This window comes from Propithecus coquereli, unplaced genomic scaffold (genome assembly GCF_000956105.1).
Source record: "Propithecus coquereli isolate 6110/MARCELLA unplaced genomic scaffold, Pcoq_1.0 Scaffold388, whole genome shotgun sequence".
Classification (NCBI taxonomy): domain Eukaryota; kingdom Metazoa; phylum Chordata; class Mammalia; order Primates; family Indriidae; genus Propithecus; species Propithecus coquereli.
The window spans coordinates 1,760,341-1,774,652 of record NW_012149596.1 but is presented as its reverse complement, the minus strand read 5'-3'; the positions used below and the strand labels follow the sequence as shown (position 1 = coordinate 1,774,652).

General features: G+C 46.9%; 1 protein-coding gene across 2 annotated transcripts in view; it reads right to left on the bottom strand.

The window, feature by feature from the left end:
* Window positions 1–2,965: 2,965 nt before the first annotated feature.
* The window catches only part of TBC1D25 (TBC1 domain family, member 25), a 16,176-nt gene continuing 4,829 nt past the window's right edge, over window positions 2,966–14,312 (bottom strand). For both annotated transcript variants that reach the window (XM_012652375.1, XM_012652376.1), the window contains 3 exons: window positions 5,150–5,277; window positions 4,822–5,010; window positions 2,966–4,563 (listed from right to left, as the gene is read on the bottom strand). In XM_012652375.1, coding sequence (XP_012507829.1) covers window positions 3,202–4,563; window positions 4,822–5,010; window positions 5,150–5,277 — 1,679 coding nt within the window. In that variant the 3' untranslated portion in view covers window positions 2,966–3,201. The remainder of the gene's footprint in view (window positions 4,564–4,821; window positions 5,011–5,149; window positions 5,278–14,312) is intronic.

Sequence of the window (14,312 nt, the reverse complement as noted above, 5' to 3'; positions counted from 1 at the left end):
TTTTTTCTATTTTCAGTTGTCCGGTTAGTTTCTTTGTATTTTCAGTAGAGACGGGGGTCTCACTGTTGCTCAGGCTGGTCTTGAACTCCTGATCTCAAGCCATCATCCTGCCTCGGCCTTCCAGTGTGCTAGGATTGCAGGCATCAGCCACCACGTCTGGCCTATGGTATGTTTTTTATTGCATTTTTTCTACCATCATAGTCACAGCTAACATCTTTTGGTGCCCTTTTTATAATCTCTAGTTCCTGTTTTATATTGTATTATTATCTCTTATTTATTAGAGTTATTTAAAATATTCATCTGTCTGTCCCAATACTACTTCTGCTTTGGACGTTATGTTACCCAGTGTGGTAGCCAGCCTCCAATATGCCCCCTAGTGACCCCTGCCTCCTGGCGTCACAGCCTGTATAGTCCCCTGCCATGGTGTAGTAGGGTTTGTCTTACGTGACCAATAAAATACAGCAGAAGCGATGATATGTCATTTCTGAGATTAAGTTATAGTAGACACTGTGGCTTCTGTGTTGGTCATGGTCTCTCACCTGCTTGCTCGGATCGCATGTTGTAAGGAGCCCCATGGAGAAGCGCAGGTGGTGAAAAACTGAAGCCTCCTGCCAACAGCCCTGTGACCAGGCCATGTTGGAGGTGGGTCCATCAGCCAAGTGAAGCCTTCAGCGGACTGCAGTCCTGGCTGACAATCTGACGGAAACCTCAGGAGAGATCCTGAGTTAAAATCACTAAGCTAAGCTGCTTCCAGATTCCTGACCCTCAGAAACTGTGATATTTTAAGTGGTTAAATTTGAGGGCAATTTGTTATACAGCAATAGATAACTAATATGTTCAGCTGATTTTCTCTGGTGGTGTCCTGTTGTCTAGCTCTGGCAGTGGACTCACATTCCCCTGATGTTATTAGCTGCCCTGGCCAGTGAAATGTACCAGGGAAAGGCTGAGGGCTAGCCTCTAGTCTGCTCAATCACCTGGAGTTTGCAGGGTAAAGGGATGTGTGAGAGATAAGGCAGAGGCCGGACAGTCCCAGGTACCACAGAAGCACATTCATCACTTCTGCTTCCTCTCACAACACCTGACCCTGTCCCCCCTGTGAGGGATTCGTCTTTAAACCCTCAGAGGAAGGCAGCTTTAAGAGGAGGCAGTCTCCCTAGGTGCAATCTACCAGCTCTGGTGTCTGGAGGGGGAGAGGTAGAGGACTGATGGCCTCTGGCTGTCTATTTCTTTCCCCATCAGGGCTCTTGCCGCCCTGATACTAGCCCGCTAGATACCTGTACCAGTGGTTTGGATCATTTCTGCAGTGAAGGGAGCAGACAGGGACCTCCCCAAGGCAATACGGGGAAGAAGTAAGAACCAGAACTTAAATCTCTTCTTCCCTTGTCTACCCTCTATCTGCTGCCTTGAACCATCTGCCCCTCAAAACACACACCAGTTAAAGACAGCCTTCCATTTCTTCATGGGTCTATCAGAGCTATGCTGCAGTTTCTGGAGCCCGTGTTTTCCTCTGTAGTTTCTCCAGGCAAGGGAATCAGCAGCTTGTGCTGTCTGTCATCTTGGCAGGAACCAGAAGTCCCAAGTATCCTAGAGGAATAATAGGTTTCTGCCCTTCAGCATATCTGAGCCTCCTATTCAGAGAAAGGACTTTTCTGGCCCTCAGAGGCCCCAAGCCACCATCCACAGAATTGACTTGTCTGGCCCTTCAAATATCTGAGCTTATTAATTATAGAATGCATCCCAGAAGATGTCAGCTGGTTACTGACAAAAGGGACATTTGAGGTCCTCAGAGGGCCAGACACCTCCATATCTTGGATGGCCCTTGGGGGAGTCTCAGCCCCTTAACCACAGAATACACTTGTGAGACCCACAGTGTTTGAGCACCCTATACACACGGTCAGCTTGCCCTCTAATACTGGGGGGTGGTGGTGGCAGGAGCCTTTTAAGGGTCATCCCTTATATGACATTCTTGGAGGACACAGATGAGAGGATGGCTGCCCTGATGCCCCCTCATCTCTGGTAGCATTGCCTATGTGCAATGACTTCTGGCCAGAACCTGACACAGTCTACAGCCATACCACCCTGAACATGCCCATCGTGTCTGATCTCAGGAGCTAAGCAAGGTTGGGCCTGGTTAGTACCTGGATGGGAGAACCTGGCGTGGCTAGGCCATGACCTGAGGACCCCACTGACCCCAGCCGCCATCTGCCAGGTCCTTTGTGGAGACTAGCACCTGGCCTGTGAGAGAATCCTACCTTCTGAGGTCAGTGGGCAAAAGGACCTTCTTTTGACCATTACCCTCCAAGTAAGTAGGTGACTTCTTTTAGGGTCTGATGTTTGTCCACATTAGTGGGATGAAGGAGGCAAATAAATGGTTAATATTGCTGAAATGGTTAAGACAGGTACCCATGAGCTGGAAACCCTCTTCAGGGACCTAGGTATGGCAAGGCCACGGACGCTCAAGCTGGCTCCAGAGCAAGTGGCATGAATAGGAACCTTAGACTCCTGCCCAGAGCTGCCAGCATTGGTGCATAAGAATCACAGAGAAGGGTCTAGATCCTAGAAATGGTGGCATGTGGTATGCCGGGGGTGGCTGGCCCAACGTTTCTAAGTGGCCTGTACTTCCCAATCTTGGTAATGAATCTTGCCCTTTTTTGAGCCAAGAACTCTCTCACTCATCTCTCATTCAGAGGCTCATCCTAAAAACATACATTCACAGCCATAAGATAGACTCTTACAGGCAGACGGAAATACCAAAAAAACAGACTCAGGCCTTCCTCAAGCAGTCCCTAACTTGGGCTCACCTTCTAGAACCGATTTTCAGTATCCACTCTCCCACCACTGGGGAAGTAGGAGCCGCTTTCCACCAAGTGAAATATTTCAGCTCCATCGGGTAAAGAGCCCTTGGGGACTCCATCTATAGCAAAAACCAGGGAGGAAGCAGAGAAATACACAGACAACAGTGGCCTTCATGTGTGCAAAGTATAGTTAAAAACAAAACAACAAAAACGGGAAAAAAAAGGCTGTGGCCTCCAGGGGGCAGTGCTGAAGCAGAACCCCACACACTCTGACCTGGGGAAAAAGGGACCCACACTCCAACAGGTCTAGGGGCTGGCAGGCAGGGAGGTGGGGTCTCGTGTGTAGGCCCTCATGGCAAAGAATGGATACCTGGTGGGGGCTGATGGTGGGCTGCAGGGAGCTTGATCAAGATGGGGCTGTGGCCTCAGCCCCCTCCTCCGAGTCCCACATCTCTGACTGCAGGTAATCAGCAAAGAGAGCCTTGGCCCTGCGCAGGACGCGCCCCAGGTGGTGTTTTCGCACGAGGCGGTCAAAGTGCATGGCCAGCTCATTGTAATCTAGCCCGTTGCGCATGATGTGGTCACGGTGCTCCAGCAGGATGGCCAGGCAGAGGAAGAGCATGAATGGGTTCCCCCGGCCAAACTCCTGGGGTGGGGGCAGGCCCACTGGGGGTGGGGGTCGCAGGGACTTCCCAGGGTCTCTTGGGGAGCCTACCTCTTGCATCAAGGGAGATCCTACAGCCATGTCGCCAGTGGGAGAGGCCTCCTGGGTGGATGGTGGAGATGAGGAGGACGGGGAATCAGGGTGGGAAAAGGAGGAGAGAAGTGGATCTGGGGAGTTCAGCAAGGGCTCAGAGAGGGACTTGGAGCTGATGAGGGCAGCTGGGTGAGGCAGCTGGACCAGAGGGTCCCTCCTGGGGCCCATGTTATCCCTGAGTTGCTGGAGGCCATCCAGGCTGGTTTGTCTCAGGAGACGCCCCCCACCACCAGGCCTCTGGCTGGGCATGGCCAAGTGGTCAACAGCATCTTCAAAGGCACTGCTTCCTCCACCAGCAGGCCTCAGCATGTGCCTCTGTCGCACAGGCCGCCCCCTGTGGCCACCAAAGCCATTGTCTGCCACTTGGCTGGGAGCTCCAACCAGCTCCACCTCATGTTCGGGAGGATCAGGGGGCAGTGAGCTCCAGGTGACCTCGAGCATGCGGAGAGCATCATCAAAGGCGAACTCACGCTTGAGCTCGAGCAGCAGCCAGCGGTAACAGAAGAAGAGGTCATCAGCACCTGCTTCTTGCAGGTACCGGTAGAAGTCGGGGTCAGCATGTCGCAGCAGCAGTTTGAGGTGAGCAAACTTGGTGGCCATGGCACGGCCGTCAGGATGGAAGTTGGCAGCCAGGCGCTTCATGATGCCACAAAAGCAGACGAAGGCATGGCCCTCATGGTCCATGACAGCGAGGATGGGTGAGGCAAGGTCACTCATGCCTTGGCAGTAGGACACCTGTGGGTGGGTAACGGCATAGGTAGTGAGCAGGTCGTGTAGTGCTCGCAGGTGTGGGCCATCCTCAGGCCCCGCGTAATAGGGGTGGGCCCGGTCAGTGCGCAGTACGTCCTTGAGGACCGTGCTTCGGATGAATTCCAGGTCTTCGGGGCTCGCTCGCTGGGCCCACTCACTCTTGAGCTGCTCGTACTCTCGACTCTTGCGTTTCATGTAGTCCATCCGCTCTCGGCCTGTCAGTCCGTCTGGGTACACATTCAGCAGGTAGCGCCACACCACCTGGCCGGAGATGAAAGGGATGAGGCTGAGGTTCTCCAGATAAGCCACCACACCCCAGTGTCAGTTAGTCACCACCTCCCAAACCCCTCTGGGCCTCTGTATTCTTTCTGACAAATCTTCCTTCTCACCTGTGACTCCTAGCTGCTCCTAAAAGATAGCTTCCTGCCCTGGAATATCTCCATCCATGACAGTGTAGTTGATATGAGCTACTAATGATCACAAGAATGATGGATCCAACGAGTGACTGCAGAAGCTCACCTTTCGCAGTGAGGGCTCCACGCCACCATGATAGATCCGCAGGCGCAACTCCTCAGGGCGGGAGAGCTGGCCCTCGTGGTTCAGGTACGTGTGAAACTCGGCATCGCTCAGGGGTGGTTTAAAGGGCTTGACATCTTCCCCATAGGACCAGCTCAGTACCTGCTGGACTTTAGACAAGGTACGGCCCACCTATGAAGGAAGCAGGGAGGGAAGCCACTGGTTAGCTGGGAAGACTAGGGGAAGATGCCAACCAGCATGCTCAGAATCAGGGTGCCAGGTAGGCCCTGCCCTCCAACCATAGCTGGGCCCCCAGGGTCCCTGAAAACACCTGAGAGAGGATGGACTGTGTAAAGGGCAAGGCAGCAGTCGTCAGCGATGACCGTTTCTCAGCCAGCAACACGTCGGAGCCAATGACATCCTTGGGGCTGATTATGTCCCAATCTTCCAGCAACGGGCCTGGGCACACAGAGTGAAGCGCTATGAGAACAGGGATGGGAACCCAGACCTCAGGGCCCAGTTCTTCTACCAAAGCCAGGCTGCCTGCAGGGCAACAAATGACTCCCACTCCGTCTTTCCATATCATCCAAATCATGTAAAAAAATCAAATCATGAACAACTCTGTAGTAAAGGTATCACAAAATGGCTGGGCAGTCTCTAATACCTGAATGATATCAAGTAATATTTACTGAGTGCTTACTATGTGCCAGGCACTAGGACAAGGGCTGAACATTACTATAAGAAATAATAATACTAGCTAACACTTCCATAGTGCTAAGTGCCAGTGTTCTGAGCCCTTTGCAAATATTAACTCATTCTTTTTTTTTTTTTTTGAGACAGCTTCTCTCTCTGTTGCCCAGGCTAGAGTGCAGTGGTGTCAGTCTAGCTCACTGCAACCTCAAACTCCTGGGCTCACGCAAACTTCCATAGTGCTAAGTGCCAGTGTTCTGAGCCCTTTGCAAATATTAACTCATTCTTTTTTTTTTTTTTTGAGACAGCGTCTTACTCTGTTGCCCAGGCTAGAGTGCAGTGGTGTCAGTCTAGCTCACAGCAACCTCAAACTCCTCGGCTCAAGCGATCCTCCTGCCTCAGCCTCCCGAGTAGCTGGGACTACAGGCGTGCGCCACCACACCTGGCTAATTTTTACCATTTTTAGTAGAGATGGGGTCTCGCTCTTGCTGAGGCTGGTCTCGAACTCCTGAGCTCAAGTGATCCTCCTGCCTCAGCCTCCCAGAGTGCTAGGATTACAGGCATGAGCCACTGCCACTGCCCCAACCATTAACTCATTTAATAGTCACATCAATCCCATCAGTTAGGTGCTACTATTTTTTTTTTTTTTTTTGAGACAGAGTCTCACTCTTTTTGCCCGGGCTAGAGTGAGTGCCGTGGCGTCAGCCTAGCTCATAGCAACCTCAAACTCCTGGGCTCAAGCGATCCTTCTGCCTCAGCCTCCTGAGTAGCTGGGACTACAGGCATGCGCCACCATGCCCAGCTAATTTTTTCTATATATTTTTAGTTGTCCAATTAATTTCTTTCTATTTTTAGTAGAGACGGGGTCTCGCTCTTGCTCAGGCTGGTTTCGAACTCCTGAGCTCAAACAATCCGCCCGCCTCGGCCTCCCAGAGTGCTAGGATTACAGGCGTGAGCCACCGCGCCCGGCCTAGGTTCTACTATTATTGCCACTCTTTACATGAGGAAACAGGCACAGTCAGGATAAGATATTTGCCCAAGTCCCCATAGCTACTAAGTGAAAGAGCCAAAATTTGAAGCCCAGGCCCAAAGCTTGAGAGCCCACACTCCTAATCTCATATTCACACTAGTCTTCCTCCTGCAAACGGTAGAGATTCTCATTTTACAGAAAATGGCAAAAAGGTATGGGACAAATAGTGAGTGACCAAGATTCTACAGTCAGGAAATGGTAGGGCTGGGATCTAAACCTCATTTACGTTACTGAAGAGCCCAGACAAATTTTAGAAAAAGTATCGTGGAACAGGTATGCCATGTATGTTAGACAAATGAGACAATGTTATGCTTGACTTTGTCTGGTTCTGGCCCTTGAAACATCAGAAATCTATCCCTTCTCTCTTTTTCACTTCCCCTTACAGCCCTTCTTCCCACCTCACATGTGATGTGGCAGCTGAAGCACCAATGGCCACCTAAAGGTAAGTTCGGGAGAGTCTTAAGAGATGTCAGCCCTGACGCCAGAGGGCTGCTAAGCCCGCGACAGCAATGTCCAGTGCTAACTTTCAAACCCCATTGTATGAAACAAGTCAACTTCTATCTGTTTAAGACACTGCCATGTACAAGCAAGTGCCATTCTGAAGCAGCATTTCCATGGAATCCACTGCACGTTTTCCCACAGAGCTGAGGGGGAAACAAACTCTAAGCCACGTCTAGATGTCACTGCTTCTCCCTGGATGTCTCACAGGGCACTGCAAACCTAAGGGGTCCAAAACGGGAGCCCAAAATCCACTCTACACATGACTTCCTCCTCTGCTCCTCATCTAAATCAAGAGCATCTCTATCTGTTCAATTGCTTAATAGGCCAGAAACCTGAGAGGCAACTTTGCCTCTTTCTCAACCCTTGGATCCAAACCATCTTGAAGCCCTGTGGCTTCTGCAGGCAAAACCTTCTTCAATTCCCCCTCTTCTCTCATTTCCACCTTGTCACCCTATCCAAGCCACCACATCTCTCACCTGAAACTGCCTCCTAACCAGTCCTCACTTCCTCTCTGTTCCTTTCCAATGTTTCCCAACAGCTGCCAGAGTAGTCTTTCTAAAACATTAATCAGATCATTAAAACACTTAACAGGTGAAATGAAGATGGTCATATTACTGAAAATCAAATGAATGGTCTGAAGGCAGGGAGCTAAGGCTTGATGATTTGAGTGAAAAAGTAGAGAGACCTGGAGGCCAAGTCCAGGAGACCTAATAAGCAAATATTAGCAAATGGAAAGGGAGAAAAGGGATTAGGTGGAGATGTTAGAATTAAACAGGTATGAAGGAAAATTTCCGAGATGAAGAAATGGCTCACCAAGTCTTAGATAGCATTAATTAACAAACAGACTTACAACAGGCCTCCCCCACTTCTATTCATAGCTGGTGAAATGCCCAAATTCTAAGAATGAAAAACACCTGTCAGCTTCCAGAGACAAAGAACAGGTTGCTTACAATGGAAAGAAGGTCAGATTGTCAGTGCACTTCTGCTCCACAATCCTGGAAGCAAGACGGTGGCTCATGGCACCTGTGGAGCACTGAGAAGGAAGGCCTGAGAGCCAAGCCAAGGGCCCCACACTCAGCCAAGACAGTACAGATCTATTCAGCTAAAGAAAAACGTTTTCTGTTTGTTGTTGTTGTTGCTGTTTTTTTAAGAGACAGGGCCTCGCCCTGTTGCCGAGGCTGGAGTGCAGTCACAGCTCACTTCAGCCTCGAACTCCTGGGCCCAAGTGATCCTCCTGCCTCAGGCTCACAGGTAGCTGGGACTATAGGTACACACCACCACACCCAGCTAGTTTTTCTATTTTTTGTAGAGACAAGGCCTCAAGCGATCCTCTTGCCTTAGCCTCCCAAAGTGCTGGGATTATAGACGTGAGACACCACACCTGGCCGAAAAACATTTCTGACCAGCAGAGTGCATCTAACTCATGTACCCTGTTGGAGGAGAACGTGGAGAGAACAAGGAAGTTCTCTAAGCAAATGACTACTGAATGACCCCAAGGGCTCAAGATAGGGGAAGGCAAAGAAACGGGAGGGTAAATGGTGGTGGGCCACAAGCTTTTGTTTTGTTTTTTTAGAGACAGGGTCTTGCTCTGTTGCCCAGGCTGGAGTGCAGTGGTGTCATCATAGCTCACTATAACCTCAAACTCTTGGGCTCAAGCGATCCTCCTGCCTCAGCCTCTCAAGTAGCTGGGACTACAGGTACATGCCACAATGCCCAGCTGATTTTAAAAAAGAATTTTTTTTGAGACGGGGTCTTGCTATGCTGCCCAGGATGGTATCAAACTCCCGGTCTCAACTGATCATCCTGACTTGGCTTCCCAAAGTGCTGGGATTACAGCCGTGAGCCACTGTGCCCAGCCTGGGTTTTTTTTTTTTTTTTTTTTTGAGACAGAGTCTCACTCTGTTGCCCGGACTAGAGTGCCGTGGCGTCGGCCTAGCTCACAGCAACCTCAAACTCCTGGGCTCAAGCAATCCTCCTGCCTCAGCCTCCCGAGTAGCTGGGACTACAGGCATGCACCACCATGCCCGGTTAATTTTTTTTCTATATATTTTTAGCTGTCCAATTAATTTCTTTCTATTTTTGTAGAGATGGGGTCTCACTCTTGCTCAGGCTGGTCTCGAACTCCTGAGCTCAAACGATCTACCCGCCTTGGCCTCCCAGAGTGCCCAGCCTGGTTTTTAATATATGTATAGTTAAACATAAAATGACAAAGATAACGTGATTGGAAGTTTGTAATATTATGTGTTATGCTACGCTTCTTGAAATGTAAGTGATTTAGTATGTCAGTCAGAAAATATAATGATAGCCTGGAATTCAAAAAGAAAAAAAAATTAAAGCTGCCTAAGCAAAACCCAGAAGTTAAGGATTAGGAATCAGAGAAAGAATGAGAATCAGAAGTGTTCTAAAGCACCATTTCAAGGGCCAGGGAGGCTGAGAGAGACTGGAGAAGAAAAAGTAGCCTAAAGATTGCACTGTCAATGGTCTAAGGAAGCATAAATGGGGTTTTTATGAGAGATATACCTAAAACTAGATGATAAAGAAAGGTTAAAAATTAAAGAAACCTAAAGGTATACCTGGAAAACACAAACAGAAAGCAACGGTAGCAATGTGAATGTCAGATAAGTACAGCTCAAAGCCAAAAGCATTATAAAAAGAGACATTACATACTGATTTTAAAAACCCACAAAAAATAAACAAAAAATCCTCAAGAACCCATTAATAAAATAAGGCAAGGATTTTTGCAAGCACGAACTCACCTAGAGGCAAAACCTGATCGGAACTGACACAAGACTATATATAGTCTATATATAACCCACTTAGTGTGAATATGCACACTTTTCCCTGAAGAAACACCCAAGTATCCCATCGTGGGCTGCTGGCCCAGACCCTGGTTGTGGTATTACATAATATAGGCGATACGCACTACATTTCCTTATCATAAAATAGTCAAACTTCCCAAACCCTAAATTAATATATGAACTCAGTGCAATGCCAGTGAGAAATCTAATGGAGTTTTTCCTGGAACTGGATAAAAGTATTTTAAGGTTTATATGGAAGAATTCACATTCAAGAGTAGCTAAGAAAAGGAACAGTTGGAGGATGGCAAAGGCTTGCCTTATTATAACTGACCACAAAACCACTGTCATAAAAATACCATGGTGTTAGCATAGCAATAGACAAATAGAGCCAAGTAGAATGCAATAGAAAGCCCAGTAATAAATCCAAGTACATATATAGGAACTCAACATACGACAAATGTGGGATTTCAAACCAGTGCAGAAAAGGTCATCATTTAATAAAGGATGCTGGCATAACTGACTATTTATCTGGAATTTTTTTTTTTTTTGAGACACAGTCTCGCTCTGTCACCCCTGCTAGAGTGCAGTGGCATTATCATAGCAACATCAAACTCCTGGGCTCAAGCAATCCTCCTGCCTCTGCCTCCAGAGAAGCTGGGACTACAGGCACATGCCACCACACCCAGCTAATTTTTCTATTTTTAGTAGAGACAGGGTCTCGCTCTTGCTCAAGCTGGTCTCCAACTCCTCAGCTCGAGTGATCCTCCCGCCTCGGCCTCCCAGAGTGCTAGGATTACAGGTGTGAGCCACCTCGCCCAGCCTGGAATTTCTTTTTTAAAAAGCTAGGTCTACTTATCACAACTGTTGACAGAGTAAAGATACATATGTAAAAAAGAGAACAGGCTGGGTGTGGTGGCTCATGCCTGTAATCCTAGCACTCTGGGAGGCCGAGGTGGGTGGATTGTTTGAGCTCAGGAGTTTCAGACCAGCCTGAGCAAGAGCGAGACCCCGTCTCTACTAAAAAAAAAAAAAAAGAAGAAATTAGCTGGACAAATAAAAATATATAGAAAAAGTTAGCCGGGCATGGTGGCACATGCCTGTAGTCCCAGCTACTTGGGAGGCTGAGGCAGAAGGATTACTGGAGCCCAGAAGTTTGAGGTTGCTGTGAGCTAGGCTGATGCCACGGCACTGTAGCCCCGGCAACAGAGTGAGACTCTGTCTCAAAAAAAGAAAAAATAAAAAAGAAAACAATAAGCATAATAGGAGAAGAAAAGGTAAAATTTTGTATAAATTTGTGGATGGGGAAGATATTCCAAAGTAAGAGGAAAAATTCAGAAATCATACAAGAAAATAGAGATATATGTATAACGGTGCATACAGATTTTAAATTTTGATATGAAAAAACAGATACCATAAACAAAGCCATAAAACAAAAGATAAACTGGAAAAAATATTTGCAGTACATATTACAGAAAGAAGATTCATATCACAAATGTACAATGGGTCAAAGGCGTAGGCTTGGTAATCTCCCAACTGTAGAGGTGACAGAAACTAGCTTATTCCCAGAAAGAGAGATTGGGCCATCCAAGTGATTTCAACATGCTTGTTGCTTTCACAGCCATAAAAATGATCACAAGAATGCCACTGATAATATTTATAATAATAGCTCCATATTTTGAATACTTATCAATGTATATATTATACCATTTATGTTAAACACATACCATTTTGTGTATATACAAACAAATCTGAATATACTCACATATATTTATACATGGATAAATTTGTGTGTATATGTGTGTGTGTGCAAATAAGTAAAGAACATGCAAGGTTACACATCATACTGTTCAAAGTGAGTCCCTCAGGGCAAAAGGGTGGGGATTGAGATTAGGCATAGTGTTCCCAGGAGACTTCGGCATTACTGAAAATATTTAATTTTTAATAAGAATTTTTACTGGGTAATTAAAAATCAGTTCCTTTTAAAATTCCAGTAAAATTCCCATCAGGATTTTGGTGGAAGAATAAGCTAATTATATTAAATGAAAACAAAGGGAAAAGATAGTGACAAAGATGGGCAGGGAGACAAAAGGAAAATACAGGTAGCCAGAGGCACAGGAGCCTCTGCCACTGAGCAACTATATGTGCTTAGGTCAAAATATTCAAGAAAATTTTTTAAAAAGGAAAACATCAAAACATATCATAAAACTATCATGATTAAAACAACATAAGCCAGACGTGGTAGTGCGTGCCTATAGTCCTAGCTACTGGGGAGGCTGAGGCGGGAGGATCACTTGAGCCCAGGAGTTAGAGGTTGCAGTGAGCTATGATTGTGCCACTGCACTCCAGCCTGGGTGACAGAACGAGACCCCACCTCTAAATGAATGAATGAATGAATGCACTCTTGGCCAGGCACCGTGGCTCACACCTGTGATCCTAGCACTCTGGGAGGCCAAGGAGGGAGGATTGCTCGAGGTCAGGAGTTCGAGACCAGCCTGAGGAAAAGTGAGACCCCGTCTCTACAAAAAATTGAAAAATTAGCTGGGCATGGTGGCATATGCCTGTAGTCCCAGCTACTTGGGAGGCTGAGGTGCAAGGATTGCTTGAGCCCAGGAGTTTGAGGTTGCAGTGAGCTACGATGCCACTGCCCTCTAGCCAGGGTGACAGAGTGACACTCTGTCTCAAAACAAAACAAACAAAAAGAAAACCCACACAACTGGCTTAGGATTTCATAAAGAGATCAGTGTAAGAGAATCAGGAATTCAAAAGCAGACTTGTATATATGCAGGAATTTGGTAAATAAGACAGACAGCTGCTGAAAACAGTAGGAAAAGAATGGACTCATCAATAACTGGAAACTTGATTCTCTTTAAAAAGATAACTTATAAAATGTATTTCTGCTAAACTGATGGGTATCTGTCTGTGTCTCTGCTTTATTGGCATTTCTCTCAGTTCTTGAGCAGTTCGGGTTTTCTCTACAGTTTATTAGCCATGCAGATTTTATTTCTGTACTGAAATAGTGCTACTGGGTCTATTTTACAGGTGAGGAAAACAAGGCCCAGGGAACTAGTTAAGTGACTGACCTAAGCACATATGGCTGCTCAGTGGCAGAGGCTCCTGTGTCTCTGGCTACCTGTATTTTCCTGTTTGTCTCCATGCCCATCTCTGTCAGAGGGAAAGATATTCCCTCTGATTCTTGTTTCTCTCTCTCTCTCCGTCTGCCTCTTTTTCTCAAGATTGCCAATCTTAACAAGCCCAAAATGTTGTAGTGTCAAATGGCTGAGAACAAGGATGCTGGAGCCAATTCAGCCACTGCCCGGGTTCAAATCCTGTTCTTCCTGCTGGGGCCAGTGGCTCACGCCTGTAATCCTAGCACTGAAAGGCCGAGGCGGGAGGATTGCTTGAGATCAGGAGTTCGAGACCAGCCTGAGCAAAAGCGAGACCCTATCTCTACTAAAAATAGAAAAAATTAGCCGGGTGTGGTGGCGAGCACATGTAGTCCCAGGTACTTGGGAGGCTGAGGCAGGAGGATCATTTGAGCCCAGGAGCTGGAGGTTGCTGTGAGCTAGGTGATGCCATAGCACTCTAGCCCGGGCAACAGAGCCAGACTCTGTCTCAAAAAAACAAACAAACAAATAAATCCTGTTCTTCCACTTACTGTCTGTATGATTTGGAGAACTCCTGTCACCTCTCTCAGCCTCAATTTCCTCATTTATAACATGGAGAAAATGATCATCCCTACCCTGTAGGATTATTTTGACAATTCGATGAAAAAAATTATGTGCACAGAATGGCCCCAAGCATTCAATACATGTTAGCTATTTATATGTTATTATGACATCAGTAAAAGTGCCTCAGTCATCCCAAATGGGCATGTGAGCTCCCTGAGGCTTAAGTGGAACCATGTCTCCTACTTCACAATTTTTATTTTAAAAAATTTCAAACCTACAACAAAGTTAAAAGAAGAATACATTGAACATCTATACATCCTTCATCTAGATCCCTTATTAACATTTTTTGCCACGTTTGCTTCATCTCATTCTCTTTGTATATAAACATACTATTTTTGCCAAATTATTTGCAGATATTGTGACACTTTACCCTTTCATACTTTACTGTGTTTTCTCCAAGAACAGTGGCATTTTCCTTCAATTGCCATGATACCATTAACACACTGCTATAGTTGGAATGTGTCCCCCAAAATTCATATGTTGAAACTTAATCACCAGTGTGATAGTATTAAGAAGTGGAGCCTCTGGAAGTGATTAAGTCATGAGGGCAGAGCCTTCATCGATGGGGTTACGGCCCTTATAAAAGGGCTTGAGGGGCCGGGCACGGTGGCTCACGCCTGTAATCCTAGCACTCTGGGAGTCCGAGGCGGGAGGATCGCTCAAGATCAGGAGTTTGAGACCAGCCTGAGCAAGAGCGAGACCCCGTCTCTACTAAAAAAAAAAAAAAGAAAGAAATTAGCTGGACAA